Here is a 24,269-nt window from a genome sequence, read left to right as displayed (position 1 = left end):
GTGAAAGAAATATGTGATTGTTGAAATGCCAGTTAGAATATCACATTTCCACTAGATGGCGCCAGCAATCAGCAGCACCTCCTACTTCTGTTGCTTTCACACCTCAAATCACAAAACATCAGCTCAGGGGAAATACACAGGAGCACTGCACACCTATACCTTATCAGGCTGTCATTCTGACTCTGAGTGTTCATTGCTAAAACAGTGGCGGCTGTTGGCTCGACGTCAGGTTTGTTCCTTAGCTGACAAGAGAAGGAAAAGCAAACCCCCCCCCCCCCAAAAAAAGAAAAAAATCATCTATGTAATCCTCTAATTCCTCACAGACCTCTCCGGGTGATGAGCTTCACACATTTGGCAGATTGACTTCTATTCTCGGGCTCTAGCCCCCAACAAAGCCTATTACCTTTTCTTTTTTTCCCCCACATTCGTGTACTTTTCAATCGCAGCGTGATTTCATTCGAGTGTTTTTGCAGCTGTAGCTGGAGAGCTCTATTGGAGAAGTGAAGGGTATCTTAATGACAACTGCAGTACAATGCCCACAATACATGGGAAACACTTGGAATCCACCGAAAAGTACATTTTAATCCACCCACCTCAATTGAATACCTTTGTTAACCAGATAAAAGTTCATATCGTTATTAAGCAAACCAGCTTGGGTAAAAGAGAAAGCTAATAAAGTTCTGTGGCTGAGTGTTTAAGACTAGACAGCAGTTAAATTAGATTGTAATATGATTGTGATATGTTGTTCAAATTTTACAAGCACGCTCTTCTACAACCAGATGCTAAATTCATTTCCTGAAAAAAATAAAATAAAAAAAAAACTTATATGCCAATATGTATGTGCACATTACCACAAAATACCGACACTTTTTTTTTTTTTTCTTAACGCTAAGCAGAGTGGTGACGCTAAGGTGATCTGCTGAGATTATCTGGTGCTTTCCGCTGGTAGACCCATAAACGCCACTGGGTGGCACCACAGACTGTTAATGAATATGCCCTTCCAAGCGTAAGAGTGATGAGTGCCTCCTTACCAAGCCAGCTCCTGTTCAGGTACACCGACACAAACACCGGAGGAACCGTGAAGAAGTCCACCACCGAGTTCACCTCCAGCCAGAACCACAGCTTGTCGTTGGCAGCAATAAACTGTGAATAATGAAGGGAAAAGGTTGCAGTCACACATAAAAACTGCAACGCAAATCAAAACCCTCTGAATTTTTCTTTCACCAAACACACACTTACACGGAGGCCGAAATAGAGCAAGAAGAACACATTGAACGCCATGTCTATCTGCAAAGTGAAGTCTTCGTAGAAGTTCTGACAGGACTCGATAGGACTGTTAGACAGAGAGAAAAACAAAGTCAGTTTATTTCCACGGGCATATGGTGGCAGCCAAGTGAGAAAATACATGGTAAAATGTATACTTTATAAAATAATGAATAAAATATGCATTCTTCCTTTCCTGAAAATGCATTTTTAATATTTCCAAAAAAAAACAAAAACAAAAATAAGTGTTCAAAAAAGTGCAATAACTGGTATTTTTCAAATGTTTTTTTTTCTGTTGAGAAAGGGCATGCATTTATTCCAACACGAGCAATAACTTGTTGATATACCTGATTAACCCTTAAATAACTGCACAACACTGTCTGTGGAATATGTTGTATTCCAAGTGCAATATTTCAGAATGGAAATGATGCTGCTTTCCGCTCAGTCTTGCATTTCCCATCTCATAGACAAGATTACATGTTGAGTCAAACATGATGGAAATGCAGAGCCAAAGCAGTAGTTTAAGGGTTAAATGCATGCAGGGCTCATGTCTTCTTTTATGAGATCAGGCAGCCATATCAAGTGCTAGCAATGTAGTGAAGTCTCACCCTCAAAAAGCTTGTATCTGGCACGAAAAATTCAAATAAAGAGACATAATTAACCAAGTAATATGAGAATGTAATAGGTTAGTATGATTGTGCACTCATATTTATGACCTGGAAGTTAAAAATATCTTCAAAATTACTACTTCCACCTGAGATGAAAACACAGGCTTATTGTACATTCAGGATTAAACAAGACCGTGGGGAAAAACAGTTAAAAGTGCAACGCTTTGGTGTGGATTAATAAATCATTTGAATGAATAGTTGAACACACAACAGAATTATTAATAATAGGAAGAATGATGGTTAGTTGGGTTAAAAATGAAGAGATGAAACATTAAGCCTATAAAACCGGCAAGCAAAATTCATGTGCAGCAATTTATGTTTTTCTTTGTGTTGTTTATCATGTAAAAATGGTGACATTTCTGCTTTTCCTCTTTGTATACATGAATAAACTTGATAGGATTGTTGACCATGGTCTTCAAAACAAGAAAATATTTTGTCTGGAAATCTATGATTCTCAGTACTTGTGATTTTCATAATGAGAACGTCTAAACTGAAAAATCAATACATTTACTCATGTTAAAAAATAGTTCTGAGAAGCAGCAATACAGCAGTGTGATTCCCAACCTGGATGCTGCGTAATGGTGCATGATGGTACATTCTTCAGTACTTACCACCTATCTGGTCAGACCTTTAAAATTATTAAGACTAAGAGGGCCAACATTTTCTTGATCTTGGTCTCTTTCATAGTTTATTGTACAAAAAGCCACAAAAGTCCACTTTGAGGTAGTTTTCCAACTACACAGAGGTCACTGTAGTGTCTTTAGTCAACGCTTTTATTTCTTTACCGGACAGCATCTCTGTGAAACATATTTCCATCTGCAGCTAAAGAAGATGGTCACAAATCAAAGAAAAAATGTAAGTATTTGGAACTGCTGCCATAAGGCACATGTTTAGTCATATTAGTGCCATCAGTTCCCACTTGTAGATTTGGTTTCTTTGTTTATTTTCATACTTTTATGCACTGGTCCTCTACCTGCGTTCACAAGCTTTACTAATGCAAACTGAAAGCCTCAATCTGCTTTGTGCTACTTAATACCAGTCGGATTATAGAAAATTGTTCTTTGGTTATGTAAAAAAATAATAATAAAAATAGACATTCTCTGATGAAACACTGTCCTCATGGAGTTCATAAATTGGCATTAAAATACCTGAGGGATTATTCTGAGCAGATCTGATGCACAGCAGACACACACAGTTATCTTCTGGTTGATGATCATGATCTGGATATCTTCAGCTTCATCTGACTAGGATTATATTACTCCAGCTAGGTTGCTTTTTTTAACCCCAAAAGTGTAAACCCTAATACCCAATAAAAAGTTGCTCTGTATGGCTTGATAGTGTGGTTAATTTGAGCTGATCTGAGATCTTCCAATCAGGGATTCAGTGGAAACTCCCACGGTGTGTCAGAGCAGAGAGCACTGCTCATTTTCTCAGGCTTTTAAGGCCCATCTTTGTTTTTTTGTTTTTTTTTCTTTATTCGTGATTGTCTTAATCATTCATGTTTGTCCAAGTGCCAAATAACACATTTATCTGTTATGTAACAAACTCAGAACGCAGATTAATTTCTTCTTTACAGAGAATTAATTGAATTAATACACACCCTCATTTGTGAATTTTAATAAAAGAGGGAAATGGGAACTATTCAGTGTTTTTAACTGTACGTTTGATTTTTTTTTTACCGTACAGTGGGGTGGTTTTCTTTTCTTTGCTGTGAAGGTGTTTCGGCAGCATAATTGAAATGTTCGTTTCCTTTTTTTGCAAAATAATTAAATACCAGAATTAAATCCAAATCTACCGAGGGTTCATCTCTACCTGAGGTTCCTTACAACTGTGTCTACATTCAAAACTAAACATATAACGTACTGGTTGTCACAAGCCTACAATTAATAAAGGTGTTTGGTTGTGTCAACTTGTATTGCATTTTCAAGTTTCAATTTGTTATGTGTGTTAATATTGCTTCAAGTCATGTTGGCTATGCATAGGATGTCATTGATATGTTGTAAAAATCTATATAAGATATACTGTCCATTTAATTGTTAAACTGTTTCTCAACCAACTACTTTGTTTTCATAAATGACAGTAAAGGTAACAATATTCAAATAAAATCTCTTTCTAGAACTTCTAAGAATAGTCCTATTATGCAGGATAGTTCTGCCCTCATTCACTGTAATGACACATCAGCCCAGCAAATCCCTGTCATTGCAGGGTGACAGACCATGCAGTGGAGTCACAGATCTGCACGGCTAAATAATTGAGTTCCATGCCAGGTCTGGAAGAAGAGTAAGCTTGTTATGGATCAGAAACCCTTCCTGCCCACAGCAGCACTGGTCTCTCTCCTCTATTCAATCCAGACTCGGATCAAACAGGACACAACAGCTCACAAATGTGATGCCTTAATGCTTCCTGGTAACGAACCAATGATTAACTTGTGGGTTTGCAACCTTAAATAAATGCTGCGCAAAAGCTGAATCCGCTAAGGGTTAGAGGTCCCACAAATCACTTTAGTTTAGTTTAGTTTAGTTTAGTTTAGTTTAGTTTAGTTTATTCCAAGCAAAAATAATATACAGAACAATGGACATTACAATTTTTTTTTTGTGCAAATTCAAATAAGCTTGGAAAGGAGTGGGATGAAGACAGGCTTATAGATTCCCACCCCTATTCAGTTCTTAATAAATAATAAGGCCGCCGCCATTTACATACATACACACACACATATATATATATATATGCATACATACATATATACATACATTTCTCTTCCCCCCTCTCTTCTTCCTTAAAAAATACCAGCAATGGCAATAAGAATACCCCAAGGGTAAGGCCTGTGAGTAACTGATTATAACATCTTTTACTGTCGTATGCAGCGATCTTCTTGTGCACTGTACTTTAATAATATCATTTTTTTTGTATCTTAGTTTGAAAAGGTGGATGGATGGGCATTGTTTAATATTGGCACATAGACTGTTCCATAGACGGACGCCACATACAGAGACACAAATGGTTTTCCTCGTGGTCCTCACTGCTGGTACTTTGAATTTGCCACAGCCCCTCAAATTGTAGTTACCTTCTCTTTTTAAAAATATTTTTTGTATATTTGTCGGTAATAATTCCTTACTTGCTTTGAACAATAGCTGTGCTGTATAGAAATCAATTAAATCTAGAAGTTTTAATAATTTGGACTGCAGAAACAATGGATTTGTGTGTTCAAGGTAACCCACTTTATTAATGATTCTCACTGCTCGCTTTTGTATTGTTACTAGGAACTGAAGCGAACTTTTATAGTTATTTCCCCAGACTTCAATTCCATACGTTAAGTATGGTGATACCAGGCAGGAGTACAATATATGCAAAGCCTTAGGATCTAGAACATATTTAGCTTCGTTCACTATTGAAATATTTTTTGCTGCCATTTTCTGTATATGTCTGATATGTGATTTCCAGCTCAGTTTATTATCAATTGTGATTCCTAAGAATTTCATTTCGGCTACTTTCTCTATTTCAGTACCATTTATGTTAATTGCTGATTTATCTTTTTCTCTATAATTTCCAAATGTGATAACTTTTGTTTTGTTTAGGTGACAATTTATTCATATTCAGCCATGTTTGTACTTTAGTTAATTCATGATTTACCTCTTCTATTAGCTTACTGTAATTCTCATCACAGTGAAATAAATTTGTATCGTCCGCGAATAATACCATTTTTAGTACGTTAGAGACCTTAAATATGTCATTAATGTATAAGTTGAACAGTAATGGGGCCAGTATAGAACCTTGAGGCAGACCACAAACAATGCTCATTCGTTCAGACTCAAACTCACCCAACTTCACAAATTGCTGTCTCTCTGTTAAATAGCTTTTAATCCAGTTCCAGGCCACTCCCCGTATGCCATATTTTTCTAATTTTTGGAGTAGGATAACGTGATCAATTGTATCAAATGCTTTCTTCAGGTCTATGAAAATTCCGACAGCGTGCTTTTTGTTGTCTATTGCATCAGTGATTTCTTCTACAGCGTCTATGATTGCCATTGTGGTTGATCTCTTTGGTCTAAATCCGTATTGTCCATCATTAAGCAGTTTATGTTTCTCAATAAATTTTTCTAGTCTGGTGTTGAACAATTTTTCTAATATTTTTGAGAACTGGGGTAGAAGAGAGACTGGTCTATAATTTGTGAAGATGTGCTTATTTCCACTTTTAAAAAGTGGTATTAGTTTAGCAATTTTCATTTTTTCTGGGAACTTTCAAGTTTGGAGGGAAAGGTTGCATATATAAGTTAATGGTTTTGAGATATTATTGATTTTTTTTTTTTTTACTACGCTCATATTTATGTCAAAACTATCCATAGAGGATTTATTTTTTAATTTGTTCACGAAAGCTTTAATTTCTTCCTCATTCACATCTGTGAGAAAAATGGTTTTTGGATTCCTATTTATTAATGAGTTTGCAGAGTCATTGCTGTTGCTTACTAGGGTTTTGTTTGGGTCCGATATTTATATAGAATTCATTAAATTTGTTTACAATATTCTCCATATTATGCTCTTCAATAGAGTTGTCTATAAAATAATCTGGTATGAGTTGGTTACATGATTATTTTTTAACACGCTGTTTAATATATTCCAAATTCCCTTCATGTTGGTCTTATTTGCATTTAATTGATTTTCATAATATACTTTTTGACTATTTCGAATAATGTTTGTTAATTTATTTTTGTAAACTTTATAGCGTTTTTCTGATTCTTTTTGCACGCATTTAGTAATCCATTTGTTAGCCAAGGACTTTTTTGAGATGTATCATTTTTTCTGTATAGGCACAAAGGACAGTGTTTATCATATAATCTACAGAATATTTCTACGTAATTATTGTATGCTCTGTTTACCTCTTCTTCTACCATGACAGCCGTCCAGTCTTGATTTACCAGGTCACAATTTAGTGCATACCTTTACCTGGTATCAGTCTAAATGGCGTTATGGCTTACTGTCAGTGCTGTTACAGGCAGATGCAGCAGGGCAGTCACAATGGAAGGACAGATATTTACAGACAAACCGACTGAAAAATGAAGATAGAATATTGTACTTGTATTAACAAAAGTTGTGATTTCAGGTGTTCAGTTTGTGCTCAAGGTTTGATACCCCCCTTCAACACTGTGGAAACAACAATAACAATGTTATCCAGTCTTACCAACATCATGGGGCTGCATGGGAACCAAAACTACAGACTTGTGTGGTAAAACTCAATCTTAGATAGCAGATGTCCTCCTCTCTCCAAATTTTGAGCTTTCCCGAGAATCTCTTTCAGGTCAGTCTGCTGTGTTGATGCCCCCTCTGTGTCACTTCAAGTCAGGTCAGCCTGTCCATCATATAAAAGCCTCAGCAACCCCATAGGACTAATTACAGGAAAGGCTGTATCTGTTACAGTCTGCTGCAGCTTGAAAGCTCGCAGGAGAGCAACTGGCTGCTCTTTGGCTTTAAGTGCAAGGCTTGTTGGGCTGACAGGTAGTGAAGAAATACTGCCTGAATAATAGACAAACCTGGATAAGACTGAATGGAAACACAAACAAAAAGCTTATAGGCTGAATATGAATGTAAGACACTGAATAGGTGCTGCAGCACCATTCCTCACTGTGTAGTTAACAAAGCACTCCCTGACACGAGCTAAAGACAGAGGTTGAAGGTTAAATTCATCAGGTGAAAAGGCACTGGGCGCCGCTTCAGGCAAGCTCTGAGAACAGGAGGCCACAGATGGCATCGGCGAGAATGTAACTCTACCTGAGCTTGTCCAGATAATGAAATGAGATCATGCCCGCAAACCACATCAGTGCAAGCCCAGCCCTCAGCTGCATGTGGTCTTATGAAATAACAAATAACTTGGATGCCTGCCTCCAGGACTTCCAGCCTGATTACACAGATTTACAGCCTATTTTCTCCTGTCTGCATTCACATTACTCCCAGTGGGTACTCCCGCTGGGCTTGATAGCAGCTTTTATCTTTGTGTATTTTTCTGTACTTTTTAATGGCACTTCCTGTCCAAAAACCACCAAGCTGCAAAAAGAGTGTTCTGTCGCACATGCAGCTTAAAGGGCCTTCCGCTTCCACCGGTCAAATGAGTGATGGCAATTGTGTTCAACAGGAAGTTTGGACTTTGCTCCCTCTGTGAAAGTCTGATCACTCATTCCAGGGATTAAGTAAATTTGATCATAGAACTAAAGCCCAGAGTAGTTTACCTACAAGTACATGTGAATGAATGCATGTCCTCAGATACCATAAACCAAGCACAAATCAGTCAGCGCTATTAGATTTAGTTTAGCCTTTACGTCACATGTATGGTGATACATGAGAGTTAAAATTCACAATAAGACTTTATAATCATGAAGCAACTTTATTTGTACTGGCTTTAACAGCTTTTACCTATTTGAGTGAATTATACTAGAGCTTTAGCCAATAATTATGTACTTTACTGAGACAAAATTCTCCATAACTAAACATTTAAACTGATAAAGTCACTAAGGTTTAAGTTAAATGGCTGAAAGTGCAGGTTTCATGTTTGACACAAATGCCTTGTTACAAGATTTCCTGGTTAAACTTCTCACACATCCATCTTCAGACCTGCTGTAGCTGGTAAAGCTGCTGCAAGGCTTCATTGCCATGAACACGTAACATTTACATTGTGGCATATAATAAGCAGATCTGATCTCGTACTGTTTCAAAGTGCATCAAGTTTACAGATTACAAATATTCTGCACCAGAATGAGATAAAAACGGGTTAATTGTGACACTCAACCATCGGTAATGTATGAAAATTGAATGCATCTGTCAAAATACTTACTCATAGGAATCTATGAAGTAGATAACAAGGGCTCCAATACTGAGTGCAAATACAAGCACCACCTAGAAAGAAAGAGAAAGGACAAATTTAATTAGGTTGCAGCATATCATAACTGACAACAGAGAGTAGATGTTTAATCAGAGATTCCTCCTGCTTTTCAGGATGGAGTTTTGTTCTGGACCTCCCCCCCCCAACAATTTTCCCTCTCAGAGTTCTGGGTTGTTTGCTGGCCATGTTATTGAGTTGATAAGTCTTTCCTGAGGAAAGGTTTGAACGCTCTTTCCTCCGTGGCAAAATGCATTATCAATCCAGGAAAAAAAAAAAAAAATACCTCAGCATCACCAAACCTACTTTAGATGGATGGCAGAGAAATGTGTCGGAAATTTCATTGTCCACCTGCACATTTATTGTAGAGGTAATGACTCACATCTCCCCAGGCCTTTTACCTCACGTCAACTCAATATCATCAGGATTGTACAAATGTACTTGTTGTCATCAGGCAGCCATCTTTAGGTTTCACTGGACCTGCACCCAACAAAAGTTCCAGCATGATCTCCTAGTCGGCAAGGAGGTCAGCAACTTTAAACACTCAAAGAGCCATTTGGTCCCGTTCCTACAGAAACGATCCGTCGCACATCAGCGGTTGTGACGCATATTTTGAGTGACAAAAAAATGGACCGCGTTTTATTTTAATGTTACATAATCACCATAATCTTCAAATTTAGAATAACATTAAAACTAACAAAATACATTTAAATTAAATACTTATTATTTATTTTCAAAAGCCACAGGGAGTCGCAGCAGAGGGATGAAAGAGCCACATGCAGCTCCGGAGCCGTGGGTTGCCGACCCCGGTCCTTGTCCAATATGGATTGATGATTCATCACTGAATATCAGTTTCATTCAATCATCCACAGTCACAAACATTGACTCCTGTTTTGACCCTTTTTTTTTTTTTTTTTTTTTTTTTACATCTCCTGGGTGTGCATTTCCTGTTTTTAAGCTATAAGTCATTGAAGCTTCGACATCTTCCTTGGTCAACTTGTGTTTCCCTTGTGATAAGTGGCTTAGCGATTTCCCACTGAATTGTAGATTTGGCACATCCATCTTATTTGCAGCCATGAGAAATGAGCGTGACGGAACATAATAACCTCCACTTTAGCAATGCCCGACTGTCACTGTTATCATATTTGACGAAGAAGCAACAAAGTTCGCTAATGTTTGCGTTTCATTTACATATCATAGAATAAATGATAAAAAAACTAAATGACAAAAATAAAATCGAAACAAATCAATAGCAAAGAAAACGCTAGATCTTTTTTAGGACTTCAGGGGAGCATAAACTATAAGAAAACATTTAAGAAAATATTAATGGAAAGAGAAGAGAGCAAATGTTTGCAGGAGTGCATACATCTGGTAACTTATAATTATGTTACTAATAAAGCATCACACTTTTGAACAGTAGTGCCACAGACTCATCGGTGACTGTTTATCTGACAGTGTAAATTGATACACAAGAACTCAGCACATCATGTAAATTGGCAGCGGATGAGTGGGCGAGGTGACAGAGTGTGGCTTTTTGTATGGCGGTTTTCAGGAGATGCAGCTGAGCCCGAAGCTTCAGGGGTCACAGTGGCATCGGTTTTACTCTGTCACTCTTCCTTTTCTGCAGGGGGTACACACAAACCGAAACCTGGAGAGGGCCAATAGACTCTCAGAGCAGTCTGCGAGGAAGGTTGCAGGCTAATAATTATGTGATTCGAGAGTGTTCGTGGACAAAGAGAGACTCGTCAGGTGACAGCCCTGATACTGATAAAGCTCCAGTGAAACCTAATCATTGTTGCCGATTCCACAGGAAATCAGACTAAACTGTAAGTACAATTAGTTAAATGGGGAGAACGAATGAACACAGTAAGAGTATATTTAAATATTAGTTACAAAAAAGGGAAGAAGGAAAAAAAACACTTGAGGTGATGCCGTTTCGTCTCAGTCAACCTCCAGACACTGGAAACCACACTCTGAAGTACCTGCTGTCATGATGGATTTGTCTAACCAAAGGAAGAGGGAAGTTTATCCTAAATATTGGACAGAGGTTAAAATTTCTGTTACCTAACTAGAGCATACTTTTTTTTTTTTTTGGAATGGCAGCTGTTACAAAACCAGCTTTCTGTCATTTGGGTTAGAAAAGACCCAGATCTTTAATCCTTCACACGTCATGTTAATTGGGAAGTATCACCTAGTGATATTTCTAAGTCAAAAGCACAGCTGCTTATTAAAACCGTTGTGAAATGAATGTCCTACTTTTCTCCTTTAAAGCCACTCTGAATGTAGATAAGAGCTCGACCCACAAAAACACAGATATGGGCAGAGAGATTTTTCTGCTGGACACCAGAATAAATGTTTTACATCCAGAAATACACTACCGGGTTATCTGCGACCCCGCCTGGCTTTCATCTATTTAGAGATGACACAATAGCTATCCTGAACAAGAAACCAATGGGCATGCATAATGAATAAGCCTAGCCAAATTCATTTCCATGATGTGAAATTGTATTGTCAGCCCGCGACCGCTGATGGCGTAATGACAAAAAGCACCCACGTGAATTTTTAATCAGCCCGTCCTCTTTGAAAGCAAGGAAATCTCTTTATGCCTCTGACCGTCCCAGTTTACAAACTAGCAACAATGGTGGTGCAACCCTGGAAATGCTAATGTCACTGGCAGATGAAGATTCAGCTGTACCAGTAAATAAGCACAAAGGCTGTAACAAGGACTCGTGACTGGGTTTGTCAATCAGGTGTCAGCAGACGGTGCCCGCATGCATCATTCATCTCAGTCACCGGATAACGATGCATCACATCTGTATCTCCAGCCATCCTCAGCCATTTGCTGACAGATGGCTCCACCCACGAGAGGGCACAGTGAGCTCAGACTCACACCAGAGGAGTGACCACTGCATTACAACGAGGGAGCTGCCAAGAGACCCTCAGCCAAATCTGCATTCAATTCTGCCTACACACTCCTCACTTTGTGTCGCCTCCAGTTACAAAACAGGAGCAAAGTCACTTTACAGTAAAGAAAAACTTCAAATATTTTTTCTGAAATTCAGAGATGGTGGTTCACTGCCAGAAAGCAAAATCTAAATTCTAAAATCTCTATGATCTTTAGGCATTAACAATGGAATAATTAAGTGATACAGCTCGTCACGGTCTTTAGCAGTGTAATATAAAAAAAATAAAAAGATTCAGATAGTTTATGTTTCACAAGTGACAAGTCTGACTTATCTCAAATCTATTAAAAATGAGGAGTTGAGTGACATTGTAATACATATAATTAGAGAATAAGTAGTACTGGAAACACAGTCTGTGTTACACTGTCAGAAAAAGTAAGATGCAAAAGATTCACAGTCAGCCGTAATTCATTATTTCAGTGAACATATCAAGTTCGTGCATCTCTCATTTAATTCAAATGTTCACGGGAGCAGAAGTGCCTGACCTGGTGTTCCTCATGGGTAACTAGAACACAGAGGTTTCCACTGCAACACGGTATTTATTTACAAAATCAAGCCAAATTCCAGCCGACTCGTTTGTCTCACCTCAGATGCCACATTTATTAAAAACTGCAAAACAGACAATTATGTCAGATGCATTTTTTTTTTTTATTAAAAAGTACAATTTCAGAATTTCTGCTATTTGAATTAGGATATTTTCCCACCACCTAAATAAACTACAATTACATGGACTTATAACAAAATTGTTAAGTTTTGATATTAATGTGAATCACCTTGCAAATGTTCAAAAGAAATCGCCCCGCCCCCGGACTGTTTTGTGTGGTCCGTTTTCTTAGAGCTGCTGTAAATATTCGCATGACGGGGCTTGGATCGTGGGAGACACCCTGGTCATTAATGACAGTCCTCACTAACTAGACTAGATGTTTATCCTTTGCCCTGGGTGATGACAACAGCCTTAAACGTGATTGAGAGCAACCTCGACCAACAGACACTGTATGAACATTTGAAACATTTACAGAGTCATTACTGTTGAACTCTTGCTCCTTACCAGCTGGAATGACATATGATGGGGCGTCTGTGACAGGAGAGGAAATTCCATTTTTGCAGCCTCAAGCTGTTTTTGTTATTGTTTCAAAACCCTAAATTAGAAATGTTAGGAAACGCCTTCTGATTGACAGGTTATGTTTGAGCGTTTTCCCATTACAAACAAAGGCTATTCCAATTCCAATTTTACATGCAGAGATCTGTAAATTACTTTTTTATTTTTTTTCAAAATGACAGATTGTGCCTTTAAGAGGCAGCTGTGTCCCACCTCAGTTCAGAACTGCACTCACTGGCTGTCTCTGCATGTTCCTCATGCTTTTGGCGACAGGCAAAAAACACAACATGCATACTAATGGGGTCCTGATGCCTGGCACCTTCCTCGAGCATGATCTTAATATAACCTATACGATGTGCTGCATAAACAGTCTCCAGCCTCCTCTGCCAAAAACAGGGAATTATGATTCAATTGGTCAAATCACAGAATCAGTGGAAAATTGCTCCTTTTTGTTTGGTTTAACTGACGAGGTTGAATGGAAAACACAGACAAAACAATCCAGTCACTCAGTGAACGTGCAATGGTTTCATTAGTTTCATTATACTGAACTCAATTTATGTATTTATTAAATTTCTAAACCTAACCAATTGCAAATGACAGCAAAGTAGAAAAGTTGAAGGACTTTAGAAAATGTTAAGACATCTGAGGCTTGGACTCAGGTGGACTTTGGAGTGAGTCCAGAGGATAATGGCAAAGGAAAACCTTCTGGCAAATGTTTTTCTAAACTGACACCCGAATACTGTGATTTTTTTACAGAACACAAAATGTCGGCATGTGTCAGGTCTTACTGACATTTTATAATGTCATTCTTATTTCTTAATGGAGTGAACGTGGGTAAAACCAGATTTTCCAATCATGATTGCCAGGTGAGCCATTAACAACACAGTGGCCACTGCTAATTTCTTTTTTTGGTCATAACCACAGCTATGTGCATGTGTGTCATCACCCACAGCCCTAGATTTACATAATTAAGTCATTTTAGAGCCCTTATTTTGTGCTTTTAGCTTCACACAGACGGAAAATTGCCACTACCTTTTAATGGATTTGTGTCAGATACTCAGTGTGAGGATAAATAATTATTGGCATTATGTTCATCTATATTGTGGTTATTTTAAAATTACAGGCAGCACAGTGTTAAAGTTGCCCTAATCAATACACCTATATTAACAAAAGAGTCCCGTTAATGATTTTCTAGCTATAATTTCACTAACCCACAGAGATTTGTAAATTGACTGCTCTTCTGCCCAACGGATTTTTACATTCAACTTTTAAGAGGCGGTGTGTTTTTGTCCACTTTACAGCTCGTTGTGCAGCTCCAGTGGCCAAAAAGATCCATGAATTAATTCATTGTTTACAGACTTTTTTTCAAAATGGCCTACGACAGTGGTGTTTCGATTGTGTGATAATTTTGTACACATCATTAGCACAAGTTAAATGACGGCAATGACGTGTTTCCTAGCAACACCAAGACACTTCCTGCTGTGAAAAATCCCCTGAGAAATTGCGATCACTCTCAAGGGGAAAGCACAGTGGAGCTCCTTTATTTTTAGGTGTGCGGTGTGAACAGCTACAGTGAACACTTTTGTGTGTTGCAGAAGAAAATGATTTATTATACATTTCTCGTTAGTTTTACGACATATTTATGAGTAACATGTCGCTTTTAGATATATTCAATTTAAAGAATGAATGGAGTGCGCTGCGTTCAATACATTATTTAAAGTAGTGCACTCCATTCACACAACTCTACTGAGATATACAGTATGAATGCATCATCTTAATTGAAAATCTCAATCCCACTTTGGTATGATGTGACATTACTCATTAGAGAACTCAACAATCACAGTTACATAATGGGCTGCAGTGTCTGACGACAGCAGCAGACGTTTGATAACTATTATACAGATCATCCCAAGGTGAGGGTGTGGTGAGAAATCAGCTCATCATGTGTCATCCTGATCATATTTGTATTTGACAATGTAGTGATTCATGAATGAGCTCAAGGATGCTGAGATGGACAAGTTCAATGTGCAGGGATCAGTGACTTTGGCAAAGTTATTTCCACACGCTCCGTCTGCTACATCAAGGACGTTAGGCTGACATCGCGGTGGAGAGTGATTGGAATGTGGCTTGTTGGCTCACCAGAGTAGAGTTCAAATGTGTTGAGGAAAGGGAGCACAAAACTTAAACGTATGGCATAAATCTGTTTTCAATTGCCAATTCCAATGAAAAAATATATTTAAAACCATGCTGCCAAATTAAAGTCAATATAAACATATAAACAAATCTGCTGGTTTCACAGTAGGTTAGCATTCCTTCCAGTAACAAACCACAAAGAAAACATAGACCTCTGTGGTGCAAGGCTCTTCCTCTGATTAAATCTAAGATCATTTGAATAACAACACCACAAATCTTTTTCTCATCTCACAGCAGCCATCACCAGTGTGCAGGACATAACACAATTAAAACTTTCTGTCAAAGGAAGCAGAGAGAAGAGGAGAATAAAGAAAAAGAACAGCTTCTTTCCCAGAATAAGTCTCTATTCCATCTGATAACTTTAGCCAGTACAAAATGTGCAGGCACATGTTGTTGCAAATCAGCTGTTTAGCAGAAAAGAACTAAAGGGTTTGATTCAAGAAATCCTTCATACTCAATACTGTAGATACATTAGAGCTGTGGTAAAAGTTACCGATTTAAGTATTTCACTGACATACCAAATATACCTGCGATTCTCTCGTTTTTTTGTTTTTTTTTATCAAATATCTATTTGAGGGAAGTTAACAGATTCCACGTTTGAAGAAAAAGTTTTTCTCCCACATTTAGAATGTATCTGTGTTAAAGTGAATATGTTAAATAAATGTTATGAACTGTAATGGATTCCATCAAATTGAACCAAATTGTGTTCGGTTAAATGTATAAATGTATTTAACATGTCAGCGTGCAGATTTAATCAAGTTAAAACTCCCCGGAAACAAAGAAAAAATACACATAATCGAGTTAAACACATCATGATGTTCCCAGTTAGCTTCGTCACTGCTGCAGCTCAGACATGTTGATAAAGGCCTCATCAACTGCACAAACAACCAAGTTCCCATTGGTATGTAGCCCCCTCACAGTTTGAAAACATCTATATGAAATCCACAAGGAAAATCTTATGTGTGCTCTGTTACCTGAAGCAACAACCCTATATATTTTCTTGCCGTTTCAGTCAGAAGATACGGCTTCAGCTTTATTCTCACATTACAGACCCTGCTGACCAGACAAATGTTGTACTTGTTGATAAGGTAGAGCACAGCCAACAGCACTGTGTATTAAAGTGATTCAGCTTAAACTGAACAATTCTCTTTCTGCTGGGAATCCCTGGAAACCCTCACAGGCTCAGTGGGTGTCTGGAGTGGCTGAATGCAATATTCAGACATGTACTACATCATTCACAAACCTTTCCCGGGGGGAGCACATTGTGTAGACAGTACAGTATCCAACGCAGGGTTTCATCATCCTCTTTTGTGCCTGCGACTTTCACACTCATGAGTAAAAGCGTTGGGTTTAAGGGATTTCTCGCTCATCTTTTCAATAAAAGCAGATTAATCCTTTGTCTTCAGAGCTTCCTGTGGAGCTGCATGTTGCGGCTTCCATGTCATTAGGGATGACTACCGGCATTACCGCAGAATAGACCTGCTATTCAGTAATAACATAATTCCCAACCCTTTTTTTAAAAAAAAAACTGTAGATTTTACAGGTTATTTAGCGCAGCCTCAAAACAGCTGCAGCAAGAAATAGTTTTTGGATACACACAATTTAAGTTGTTTAGGGAACGTGATCATACACACAAATCTTTTGCCATCGTGTTCCTAAAGCTGGAAATGGATGGACTTGTCTGACATTTGAGAGACCTTTAAGAATAAATCCTTCTGGCATAACGCTTTACCACAATGATCTTTTGATTTGATTTATTCTATGGAAGTACAAATTGAATCCTAAGGTTACCCTGTTGAGGCAAGAACATTTATTTCTCAGACCAAGACCAAACACAGAACATATTAAAACATGTAAAGAAAAACAGCTCACTTTAATCGACCAAGGAGAGATCGTCTTTGGTGAGCTCTGATATGCAAGTCTCAACCACATCCTCACCTTTGCAAGGTGCAGAAGTCTCTCCATTCTCTCAGAGGTTTAAAAATATCCCAACATGCCGCATGAAAAACAACAGCAATATCAATTTTGTGCTGAAAAAAAAAAAAAGCCACAGTAAACACTGCATTATCTAAGCTGTTACCAGCTTCAAGCACTGGGTTTTTAGGAACCATCTCAAATCTCATCTTAATCTACAAATTATAAAAGACAACAATAAGTCCCTTTTGGCGGGTTCTTCACATTATTTTCACAAACTTTCAGTGGTATTGTAGCAATCTTCATAAGACCGTCCATCCATAAAACACAACAGGCTGTCTGTGCAGTCCACAATAATGCGAATTTACTGCCCTTTGGCAACCCACTTGTGTAAAGTTTTGAAGACATTCTTGTTAAAAGTAAATTTCAAACTTGACCGAAGGCGTCTCATCTCGTTTTCTGCCGTGATTTCATATTACTTCACTCGACCCCATAAAAAGGTGCTTGCTGGAGGGCTTGTGTTGTGATGGAAAGGCCTCTTGTGTAGGCTTTCTGAGCAGAAATTTTGTTTGCAATGAACACTGCTGATAATGATATCCTAAGAGAGAAAAGGTCTGGAAATATATAACAATAAAAGTATCATATTTTGGCTTTCTGAGCTGTGTGAGCCACTCCAGAGACTGTTGTCCTTGTTATTGAGCAGGCTAGATCAGGGGATAAAATAACTACCGGTAGGTCTCTCATCCTCCTCTTTAACCTAACAAAGTATCAGGGATGCAAATAACTAACTTTTTGACAAACACATTCATTTGGGTGACTTTGATGAATCACCCAGATCTTCAGAATTGTGAAGAGTCCATAATTTGGGACAACGGGAGGAAGGAGACGGGGTCTGGGTGAGAATTATTATTAGAGTGTATTTCTGTCACCCTCATGTGAATGACCTGCAGTGTACAAAAAAAATGTTTACTGAGCTTTCAGGACCTATTGTGTGGACCTTCCATGACAGTCCATGGTTGCCTTGCTGCACTACTTGTACTGCACACTTGTGATCAAACTGGAGAAATTTAAATAAGTTGGTAAAAACAATCCTTGTCAGACATTTAGTATCATTTTGAAAACTTAACTACAGAGCAAATGTATGCATTGTGATGTGTAGTTTTGCATCATCAAAAGTGATAAAAGATAAGTGTATTTTCCCACTGTCTGAAACTTTCCAGCACTTTCCAGAAATAAAAGGTAACAGCTTGTATGTCCTACCGAATACCATTTTCTGTGGTAAAAACAACTCCAAACAACACAGTTTGGAGTATGTTGTATATGGCTTATTTATCACGTCAAACGCTTGAAATAAAGTCCTTAAAATACTTCGTAAGACAATTACATATCACATTGTGTCATATTCTCTCCATACGGTCAGAGAGAGTGTATTTTTGATGGCATTAGAAAAATTAACACCATTCTAGAAAACAATGTGTGGTGTTGAAAACAGGCGGTCAAAAATAACCAATGAACTTTCCAGACAGCTGCTGCCCCTATTACACTATCTGGCAGCCTGATTCAAATTGATTCATCACTTATTATAAATAATACCTTCACCAAATGTGGCAAGTGTGCAACATTATTGCAACTGTAAAAAGAAAAAAAAAAAAAAAAAGAGTAATAGAATATATTTTATGTTACTCATGAAAAAGTCAAGTGCAGCAAACACCATTAGCAGAAAATGGTAGTCGCTGAGAATTGAGGTTCTGTCTTTCACAACTTGCAGGGTCTTTATAGCCACTCACAATTCCTGATTCACTGCATAACCCGACATCAACACACCACAGTCTAATCTGGGCTGCTCAGTGAAGCTCAGAGCACAGCGTGGGGTAACAGGCTCTGCAGGCTTCTACTGGAAACTTAAGAATAAAGAACAAAAAGAAAAAACACTTTAAACACATTATAAAACACACCACATTAAAGGCTTGTGAATGAATGCCTGATTAGATTTAAAAAATTAAAAGGTTTAGCCAGGTCCAACGGGTCCAAATCATGAATGTTGCACTGATAAAGCAGTACGTTTTTAGAAAATAAAAAAGATTTCTATAACTATGACAATGATAGTCAGGGAATGTTGAAACATGGAATAGGGCCATGACTGCAGTGAGTCAAAGAGCTCTGCTGAGGATGCTTGAATATTCTCGTGGGTGTAATGAGAGAATAATGGAACCATTTCAGAAAAACATTCAGATCCAGATTAATCTCACAGAAATGCGAGACATAACCATGACCTCTTGAAACCGGATTTGGTGGTGGGGTGATAAGATGCACTGACGTTATGTGCTAGTGCTGTGAAAAAGCACAGAACTTTTCCTCCATAGCAGGATTCCACATGATGTCAAAAGACGTGTGACTATACTGGTGTTACACCCACTGAGTGGCAAAAAGACAGCTGAATCAATGGCCATGGATCGTTTGACTGGCTGGAAAACATCTAATATTGGGAAGGCGCTATGATGCAATCTATTGTCCAAACGGATTCAGCAAGTGTTTGACATTGTTTTCTTTTCACAGACTTCTAGATAGCAAAGAGAAGAGAGCCAAATGGAGGCCAACATTTCATACAGACAGCTGGAATCCAGGCTCAGAAACTTGGATATACAGAGAACACTTTGACATTTTTTACTTCAAATGAGTGTTTTACAAATAGGCTGTTTAGCATTTCTCCTTCATAGGCTGAGTACCTGTAATGCTTTTGCTTACATCTGAAGAAAAAAAATTAAAAAAAAAAATTAAAAAAAAAAAAAACTTGCATAACAACTCTTTCTGATCTGTAATGTGGGTGACAATTAGGTGGTCGTGATGACAACAACTGAGCAACATTAACGGGTGCATTTTGGAAATCAAAATTGAGCAGAAAGAGACTTAATGTTTAAAGTTTGCTCCAAACCTGTTCAGAACTTAAATTTAAATGAATCATTGGCATTTTGATGTATCGCTTTATCACCCCCCTAACCCGCCACTGTAATACTGGTTATATCCCGAGGTTCACAAGTGAAATACCTTCTCAATGTTATAAATCAAGGGGGGTAATAGTTCAATTTAAAAAAAACAACTTCATCGTAAAACTGTTAGTACGAATCTACCAATCCAACCAGAATTGCAATTGGGGTCTTTGTCACCCCAGAATGATATTCAGAATGATATTCACTTGTTGACTCCCAACCCTACAGACATACTCGACTCAGGGAGAGTGCCACGATGGAACAGTGACGCAAGTGCTTACTCTGTTGACTTGGTTACCACGTGAACAAGTCCTGCTCAGGACAGTGCTGATCAAACCATTGCTTCTCTGTGAAAAGGTTGACGATTTTACACGCACTAGATTCAATCAATGACAAAACTCAGCAACTATTGTCATTATTTTTTACTAAACCATACAAAGTGGATTTATTATCAAACTAAGCAGCAACTAAGAGCGAAACTAATACTATCATTTAATAGAAAAGACAGAAAAATACAAATAAGGTAAGAAATTCTATCAATAACGGTCCAACATCACACTCAAACCCTATCCCTCTGTTATAGTGCCACCTAACTAAATGTGGACTTTCGCTTGTCTTCATTCTGCATCATCTGAACTGGGGAGTTTGTGAGTCCCCCATGCCAAACTACGAATTAACTTTCCATTGACACGGTGCATCAACCACTCAGTGCAGTGTTAAGAGGTCGTTTCACAATTACTGAGACACAGGTTTGCTGAAATCATTCATTACTTTAAATCATTCAGACAACATGACAATCTTGGCTTGAATTAAACATTCCCGACACAACTCATTGTACTTTATAAAGTCCTCGTTTACAAATTATGATAGAGTCTGTAATCTGTTGTTTATCCTACAACTCTTTTTCCATTGTCCTACAGAGAAAACATGCAAACCCGCCACAAGCGAGATGACAAAAAGGCACCCGGAGGCCGTTTGACTTTTATGAACAAGGCCACTAACCCCAGCAAAGTATTTCAACAGATTTGTTATTCTCCTTTCTCTCTTGAAAAAGACGGTTCAAACTATGACTATAATAGGATGTGCTTTTCACAGTGCAGTATTTCACAGATATCTGGGTCAGATAATTTTAGGGTCATTGTCAGAAACTTTTCTGAGCTAAAATTACAGAAAACAATATGATTTATTTTGGGGTTGAAACACGACTTTTAAAGAAATGCATTTCATTTGGGGATTTATTTTATGGCTGATGTGAACAACTCAAATGATCAGTCACTGAATAAGTTGTTAAGATCAATTTCCACATATTTGGTGAAACTTTTAAATCCTCGTCAGATTACTGCTATCAAAAAAAAAATGTGCACATAACAGGCATTTGCAAGTCTTAGTGCTTCAAAACAAAAATAATTAACCAAGGCCTTCTGAGAGTGATTTAACATCAGAAAAATACATTTTGCATTTTTGTCAAGTAATGCAGAAAGTTATTACATTTTCAGCCATTTCTTTCCTCAATCCCACTACATTAATGCTTTCATTGTGTGCCCTGTTACAGTATCTCACTGCTCCACATGTCTTATCGGTTTGATACAGCAGTGCTACAGATTCAACAACTATTTCTGAGACACTTTTCCTCTTTTGCAGGTCTGAGACTCCTCTGAGAACAGTTTGAGTCGTACAAGAGCAACACAAAGTGGTTCGATTCTTCCAAACATGATCACTTGAAAAATATTTACCATAATTCTTACATGAAACATAATTCAGTCTAGGTTTTGAGGATTTGTGCGTTTCTCTTTTTGTTTTTAACCTCTTTTTTAAACTTCGGGATAATTCATTTATCTTTATTCATTCTAGTTTAATTGAATATTAATGTTAATTTATTCTGCTGACATAATTTTTCTTTCTTTGTTATTATATAAAGACAAGATTTGTGGCTTAAAGTTGCAAAAACATAAGGAATTAGTATGGTTTACATTATCAGTAGTTATATTATTGATTACAGTGGAGATAGCAGTGGTTTTGATGGTATGCATTTTATCAGCAGATGTAAAGCGAAAAAAAAAATGTTTACATGTTACCGATACAGTAACTATACCCTTGAAGATGTAAGAAAGTAGCTCGACATTTGGCTCGTGACCATTAGCCATCTTGCTCAGATATTAAAATAATCATGGGGGTTAAAGCAGTCAGAAACAGGATCCTCCCATAAACTCATGGCAGCTGCACAGAAGTGCTCAGTTTGTGTTTCATGTTGTATAGGTTGCACTGTAACTACCCACAGTCTGAAACCCGATCCTTTGTTTGTTTGACACTGGTCTCTGTACATAGCGAGCGATCTCATCGATGAGTGCTGACAACGTCCTTGCTGAGCTGTGGAAACAATGCTGCCATCCTTCAACATTTTGGGTCGTCGTGCTGATCGCTCCGAGTCTTTTTGTGAATCTCTTTGTATGTTAGAAACTCTTTGATGCGGCACCACTGATCCACTCTCATAACGCCAAAACAGCATGTTATGCCCTGTTCTAAATAGGAGACTTTTTACACAACAGTCCGTACAATTATTCAGATATTAAAATACCCACAATCAGAGCATGCAGGGTGAAACTCCAAATCCCACAGTGGCTTAGCCATGATTTAAGCCACCCTGGAATAGGCCCAAAAATTCTCAGTGAGGCGTAAAGAGCTTAGGGTGGGAGGTGGGATGCATTTCTCACAGACATGGCTACTGCTGTCTGGCTCAGCTAAAGTATGAAGATGCAACTCATTTGTCCCAGAATCTTGAAAACCAGAAATGGAAAAAATGACATGGAAGAAATACTGTAGTAAAAAATTAGCCTAAAATAAAAGATGGTTGTGTGTCTTTGATCATGAGAGAAAAAAAGTTTGCCAGAGAGGTGAGCCATTGCTTGTTCTCAGAGTTTCGGGGGGGGTGGGGGGGGGGGTCGTTAATGAGAAACTTCTCCCTGTGCCAACAATGGAAGTTCCTATCATGTGTTAAACCATACATCATGTTCTAAGAAGCTGGGCTTACTGTAAATTTAGCAGCCAGATATATTTCTAAGGGAAGGATGGATTCAGGATGCAGGAGATGTGGAGGAGCATCAGTCTGCCGTGGTTGAAAAAATGTTCCGACTTAATTCTTACAACTGAATTTATTCAGCGCCGTTAGACACACTTTGCTTGGAATAAAATGCACAGAGCCAGAGCTGAACTTGAGATGAACTTTTCAGTTATAACCTGTCAGTGGCATCATCTATTAACCTTCAAATATCCATTTTCTCTAAGTGGCTGAGTCAATAAATTAAGCTGAACATGCCAAAGGAAAGCCTTGTTTATATTAAGTATCAATCAAGAGTTGCTCCATTTATACCTCTTCTCCAGAGGATGGAATTAGAGGATTGTGATTAGTTTTAAGAGTGTCTGCGCTCTAATACAACAGTTTGCCAGATCATTGTGTAGCTAATGATTTTTAATGAAATTGGGCAGGTCAGACTCGTGACAGACGAGCCTTTTGTGAGCGGTGCTGCTCACAAAATGGATTTTTAGGATGAAGAAGAACGCCATCGCAATACAGTCCACGGTTTTAAATATGATGCCACTCCAAACTAATTATACTCCGATGCTTGCTTGTGCCAACTGAAATCCTGTCAAAATGTGGCTGCCAAACATGGACAAGTTCCAGATTAGAAATGTATCCTCCCATTGCACACGGGGGATGATGATTATCACACCTGATACTCACTGGTCTCCAAAATGAATTGCACGATTACTCCAAGAGTACGCTGAAAGGCCTCATGTATGCTGAAAGTTAAGGATCAAGCAACTCTCAGTTTGTCGACTCTGCAGGCACAGATGGCCACAGGTCAAAACACCACTAAAAGTTCAGTTACAGTGATCAGGAACACAAGTAAAAGATTAATTGATTTCTAAAAGGCATGGAATTTTTATTATAATCTCTTTTCAATGTTTTAAACAAGATTAATTTCTTTTCTTTTTTTTTTTGTTTTACCAAGGTTTAAAAACAAGAGATCTGGGAAACCTATACAAGAATTACTTTTTGCCATGGGTGAATCTCAGTAATCTAGGTCACGATAATCCTAAGTGTTTAAACAGAAGTTGACAGGACTTTTCTTTATTTCGCCTCTCATCTGAAAGGCTTCTTTAATCAAGTGACAGAAACATTGCACATGTTGACAAGGACAGGTGGCTTAACCCAAACAACCCACAGGATGGCCAGTGGATAACATGCGACTTCGACTCCTTAGGCCTGTGGCTGGAACACCTGACACGGGAACTTTGCACTTTTTGTTTAACGGTGTT

General features: G+C 38.1%; 1 protein-coding gene across 15 annotated transcripts in view; it reads right to left on the bottom strand.

Annotated features, from left to right (window-relative positions):
• The window catches only part of LOC142374245 (calcium-activated potassium channel subunit alpha-1a-like), an 89,413-nt gene that overhangs the window by 44,511 nt on the left and 20,633 nt on the right, over positions 1–24,269 (bottom strand). For all 15 annotated transcript variants that reach the window (XM_075457808.1, XM_075457811.1, XM_075457810.1 and 12 more), the window contains exons 3-5: positions 8,752–8,813; positions 1,240–1,333; positions 1,032–1,143 (exon numbers count right to left, since the gene is read on the bottom strand). In XM_075457808.1, the coding sequence (XP_075313923.1) occupies positions 1,032–1,143; positions 1,240–1,333; positions 8,752–8,813 (268 nt within the window). The remainder of the gene's footprint in view (positions 1–1,031; positions 1,144–1,239; positions 1,334–8,751; positions 8,814–24,269) is intronic.

Source organism: Odontesthes bonariensis, chromosome 23, assembly GCF_027942865.1.
Source record: "Odontesthes bonariensis isolate fOdoBon6 chromosome 23, fOdoBon6.hap1, whole genome shotgun sequence".
Lineage (NCBI taxonomy): Eukaryota > Metazoa > Chordata > Actinopteri > Atheriniformes > Atherinopsidae > Odontesthes > Odontesthes bonariensis.
The sequence above is the reverse complement of the archived record's forward strand: the minus strand, read 5'-3'. Positions and strand labels throughout refer to the sequence as shown.